General features: G+C 38.6%; 1 protein-coding gene across 1 annotated transcript; it reads left to right on the top strand.

The window, feature by feature from the left end:
• Positions 1–4,539: 4,539 nt before the first annotated feature.
• On the top strand, positions 4,540–5,343 carry LOC311012118 (monocyte chemotactic protein 1B-like). Its single transcript, XM_084007454.1, has 3 exons — positions 4,540–4,690; positions 4,804–4,912; positions 5,058–5,343. The coding sequence occupies exons 1-3, from the start codon at positions 4,624–4,626 to the stop codon at positions 5,200–5,202; spliced, it is 321 nt and encodes a 106-aa protein (XP_083863580.1). The 5' UTR covers positions 4,540–4,623; the 3' UTR covers positions 5,203–5,343.

Raw genomic sequence — 5,343 nt, forward strand, 5'->3', positions numbered from 1 at the left:
ACCAGACGTCCAGGTTTTATAGCGTGAAAAGAGGAACCGGAAGAATCGTCTCCTATGGCTTTCTACATAGTGCATGTCAGGGCAGGAGACGCACTTGGGTGATGCAGTTCCCGTTTTTTGTGATTCCGTCATGACATCGGCTGAGCTGACTAAGACATTTACCCGGATTAAGGCTACACTGCAGCCCTCTTCAGGATTTGCTTTTATTACCGTTTCTATTACTTTTATCACTATAACAAACTTAACAGTTCAGTTAAATGCATGAATATGTTATAAGAACATTAATCTACTTATATAGTAGATTTTACAACAGTTTTAGACGATGTTTGACATTCTTATATTTTTGTGTTGAGTTTGTAATTCGGGACATGGAATTGGCTGTATGTGAGTGTCAATGTGTCTGTCAGTCCAGGTTGTTCCCAGCCTCTCACACAATACATGGGGCGCAGGGAAGGTGAGCTAGAGAACAGATAGATGACATCGAATGGATGGATGGGCACTGATATTATTCTGCATAAAAAGTATAATTCCTGGCTAGTTAAAGGGGATCTCTATTCAATGGTGTTTTGAATGATAGCATTCATAAATCCTGCTGATTTAAGCAGGAATATAAAGGCAACATCATGTGATGGTTACTCGAGCCGAAGTGAAATCTTTCTCTTTTTCCATCCCTCCTATTTCTCTGACAGTCATAGCCAGTAAAGGGCAAGAAAAGGGGAAGGAAGGACATCCTAAGGCTTTCCACCGCAAACCTCAGAGCATCCTTCACTCAAGTTTGGACTTTTGTCTTTGCATGCTCAGTCCTTTTAGTTATATGTCTCAACTTTTTCTGGTGATAGTTATATAGAGCAAATGTTAAAAGAGCTCAGTTAACAGATAATATTTAATAGTTTTAAAATCCATAAATCTCAGCACCTACCTTATTATTATTTTTAATCAACAATCCATAGTAACCTCTTAAATACCAAATTATTAAATACCATTGTCTGAACTTTAAACAAGAATGCTTCTGGAATTATCACTCAGCCCCACTCTGCACTTCCTCACCTTTATAGTCTGTATCTCACTTGCTTTGCATCTTATTAGACTATAATCTCTAATGTTGCATCTATGACGGACAGTTTATGTCTTTGCAATGAATGTGCTCGATGATAACAGTATATCACAGTGGGGATACAATTCAATGAAGATTATTACATACATCCACTCTTATATATATATATACATAACTACTAATCTGACAAACTGCATGTGAACGTGGTTTATAGTAATGCATCTCACAACACATAACACGGTATACGTTTTAGCCAGCAGGCTCCGTTGGCCCCAGACACAGCTGCTTCCGATTTACCCAGACATTGATTTACTGGATTCTGTGAATGAAAACTTTGAAATTCCCTTTCAATGAAAAGCAGAAATGAAGACTTGGAATGAGGAAGGAAGCATGAACAGTGTGATTGGCTTCAGTAAAATGGAAGTCAAATTGCGAAACGTGGTATGCGCTTGTTGAATTGAAAAAAAGTTCTCCTTTTTTATGAAGCTCATTCACAAGTTTTTTTTAAATTTTACATTAAGACTATTAATCTTAAAGACTAAATCAAGACCGTGACTGTGATTGTGTCAGATCTTATTTATGTCTTATATCATTATCTTTACAGGCTCCAAATTACTGTTAAATGAGAGAACAATATGGTATAATACTTAAAGTGACTCAGTGGCCTGTCGACCTCAGCACTCTATGGTCCAACTAAGGGATAAATCATCGATTATAATACCAGACTGTCATTGAGGAGGGACAGGACAGAGCCAATTACACATAATGGACCCATCTAAAAGAATTCCACTTACATGGTCATTTTATAAAGTGACGACGGCTCCATCAGTGCTTATTGACTAGAAGATAACTTGGAAGGGGAGACCTCCAGTCTCATTCAACTTTTGTGTTCACTTTTCTTTATAAGTCTCACTTTATAAGTAATCTCACTTTGGTACAACATTGGTTCTCACGAGTGATAATGCACTTTTGTTCTGCATTATTCTATGAAATATCCCTCTTAGTTATTTCCATAGTTTTCTTTCATTTGACAAAAAGACAGCGATTCATTCTCAAAAGGGAAAGCAACCATTTAGAATGTGTTGGAGGAAATGAAACTCCATACATCTCTATGAAATGTTTACAAAGATCTTTTAGTTCTGCTTTAGAGTTGGCTCTTTAGCAGTCAAATGTACTGCCATGTTCACCAGCTAGTCGCTGACCGTCTGCTGCACCTAACCACACTATGAGAGCGGAGAGAGTGAACCGAAGCAGAGCCGGCCCTTTAGTAATGATCTGAAACTCGCTAGAAAGCTCTGTAAAGCCGAGGGGAGCTGCAGATTAAGGTGATAATCCAACAAGCGACCCCTTTAATATCATCACATTGTTTTCAGTCATTTTTATTATCATACAAACTATTGATTATAGCCACTTTACGGTCAGGGACGGAACATGGTTACTTCTGCTTTTGGACATGAATCATAAATCTCATGAACACTAGTAATACTTGTCAGGTAACCACAAACAGTTGTTGTTTTGGTGATTTGAATGAATGAGAAATGCCGTCATGTTTGTGTGGAAGAATTGGAATTGTTCCTCACTCCCTTACTTTAAAACATCTTCAATTAAATAAGGATTTAAGTTTTATAATGAAAAAACAAACAAGCAAGCAAACTGTCCCTTAAGTTAGAACTACAATCTAAATTAGATTAGATTTCAAATACTGGAAGAGAAGAAAAATTAATTTAAAGATTTTAAAACTCACCTGGGATCCATGTGAAGAATGCTTCATATGTTGAGGTCCAAATCCTGGAATGATCCCAGTTTTGTTGATCCTCATCTCTCAGGTTCTCACTAGTTGAAATGAAAACATCACGAGGCAAAATATACAGCAAATATAGCCATCCTTCATTTTACCAAATAAATATTAAATTACATTAATGTTTAAATGAAAAGCAGCGCGTATTTCTGTAGGCAAAAAGCAGTCATGTCACGAAGTAGCAAGCTAACACTATTCTAACATTCGTATAGAAACAAACACTTACCAGATAATTCATGAACAACCTGATGAATTTAGATCCTCCTTAAATCCTCTAATGAACCATCGTATCCCGAAACACAGCAAACATGACCCTGATCAAGTCTGACGTTACATTTCAAATAGAACAGCAACTCTTTAAGCTAACTTCAGCAGGCTAACTTGCTTCTCTTCTTCTTCTTCTTCTTACCTCCGCCATCGTCTTTGAACGTGGAAGCGCCCTTTGTTGGACATTTACGAAAAGTGCAGCCATTTCTTGTACAATAGTGTAAACTCAGAAATATCCATCCATCCATCGATTGTCTACCTGTATTGTACCTATCCTGTATTCAGGGTCGCGGGGGGCTGGAGCCGATCCCAGCTGTAACTCAGAAATAGAATTTGAATAATGTGTATAAACTATTCCTTGTCACGTTTATGGATGTTACATACGTGTTCAAGAATCATGATGACTAGTTTCATTCCGCTGTAAGCTGCAGTTACAGTGGGCAAAGTCAAACAGCCTTTTTTAACAATTAATAAGTATTGAGTTAATAACATAATATTTTATTTGAGGATCCTTGTCATGCCGGATGTGGTTTCAGGGATTGTGTGACTTAGCTGCGTTTAGGGATTACTGTGTTTACAAGATGAGCGTGCAATGCTACGCTTATATTTATCTAGGTTAAGTGTTACAGTATCTCTCAAATAGCTGAACAGCAGCCATGAATAAGCGACTGGGGACACTCCATGACATGCCTGCTTTTGGGTATGTGGGTTTCGGTGGAAATGAACAACGTGGTTTGGTCTATTGTGTGTGTATAACGTGCAACTGTAGACCAGCATAGAGGTATATGGTTTCCCCCCGCCAGCATGCACAGTAGAAATGAGTATGGCAGCATCAGTCGCACAAAGAAACACTCATCTAAAAAAAAACAGTAAAAAAGCCTGTGTTACAAGAGAATGCTGACATTTGCAGTCAAATAATGTTTTTTTTTTTCACTTTGTTTGTGTCTTGTTTAGCAGGTTCCATTGATTTCAACATGTGGATCTTTATTTGCACTAAACCTAACAACCCACACAAACAAAGAATGGGAATATTGTATACCTGCGAACTGTAACAAGTAAGCTATCTGGAAAACTGCTGTGTGGAACAGTGCCTATGAATGTACTTTGATTCCTTTAAAATTAATGTAATGGAGCAGAGAACCTGTTTCACTGATACCATCAGTTTCATAGACCATAATGATCAAGATTGAGTGTTTGATATTGTGGTATTTGTCGTAAAGTCATTTGGATTGCAAATAATGTAAAAGCACATGCACAAGGACCCCGACCTCCTACAGCGGAACATGTATCGACGCCCTCAGACCACCAGTGAGTGGAGGGGCCACAGCGGTGAGCTGCTGCAGGGGGAAATTTGTACACCACTTTCCATCCGTGTGCAAATCTGTGGGTGCAGCATGCTCCACTCTTGAGTGGTGTCAGTGAATGGGTTGACTGTGTTGCAGGGCTTAAAAAGGACCTGCAGAGCAGAAACACACCTCATATCTGTTTTAGCCAGAGACACGCAATGGCATGTGCTGCTGTTGTCTCGCTTCTCCTTGTAACTCTCGTGTTGTCTACAGCCTCAGCTCAAGGTAAGAACAGGGTGAAGATTTTTGCTCATTCATGTAATGTGATATGATATTATTTCATGCTTATGGAAAACAAAATAATGGTGTTAATGTACGCATGCGTCTTTAATTCAAAGGTGGGATAGCGAGCTGTTGTCGGAAATTTTCAAACACTCAGATCTACCGAGACCAGCTGAGGAGTTACTACAAACAGTACAAATCATCATGCCCCATACACGCAGTGGTGTAAGTCATCCAGTCTGTTTTATGTGCATAGTTATAAAATCATGAAATGGATCTTTTGACACCAACATTAAGTGCATGTATACTGCAAAGCATTCTTTTTCAGAATCAACCATATTAAGTGTATTTTGTGTTGTGATTCAAATAGATTTACCACGCTGAAAGGCAGGAGGATCTGCTCGGACCCCGGGAAAGTGTGGACCAAGACCAGCATGGCCTACGTAGACGGAAAGAACTGGCAAATCCAACACGCTACCCCCCACCAACACCTTCGCTGTCACAACCGGAACTAAACTGAAAAGGCTGTTTATTTCTAACAGCCTTCTAATGTTATCTTCTACCATTTGATGCTTGTTTGATTGCTGTAAATATGTAAATAACACTGTCATTGTACAGTAATTCTGAGTGAGATTATCAAATAAATTTTGTCTCAA

This window comes from Eutrigla gurnardus (assembly GCF_963514095.1).
Source record: "Eutrigla gurnardus genome assembly, chromosome: 4".
NCBI lineage: Eukaryota > Metazoa > Chordata > Actinopteri > Perciformes > Triglidae > Eutrigla > Eutrigla gurnardus.

What these genes read in the sequence shown, in the direction of transcription:
- LOC311012118 (XM_084007454.1), top strand. Translation starts at nt 4,624, where the DNA reads ATGGCATGTGCTGCTGTTGTCTCGCTTCTCCTTGTAACTCTCGTGTTG. An exon ending in GTCTACAGCCTCAGCTCAAG is followed by an intron (nt 4,691 to 4,803) that starts GTAAGAACAGGG and finishes TTTAATTCAAAG; the next exon opens with GTGGGATAGCGAGCTGTTGT. An exon ending in TGCCCCATACACGCAGTGGT is followed by an intron (nt 4,913 to 5,057) that starts GTAAGTCATCCA and finishes TGATTCAAATAG; the next exon opens with ATTTACCACGCTGAAAGGCA.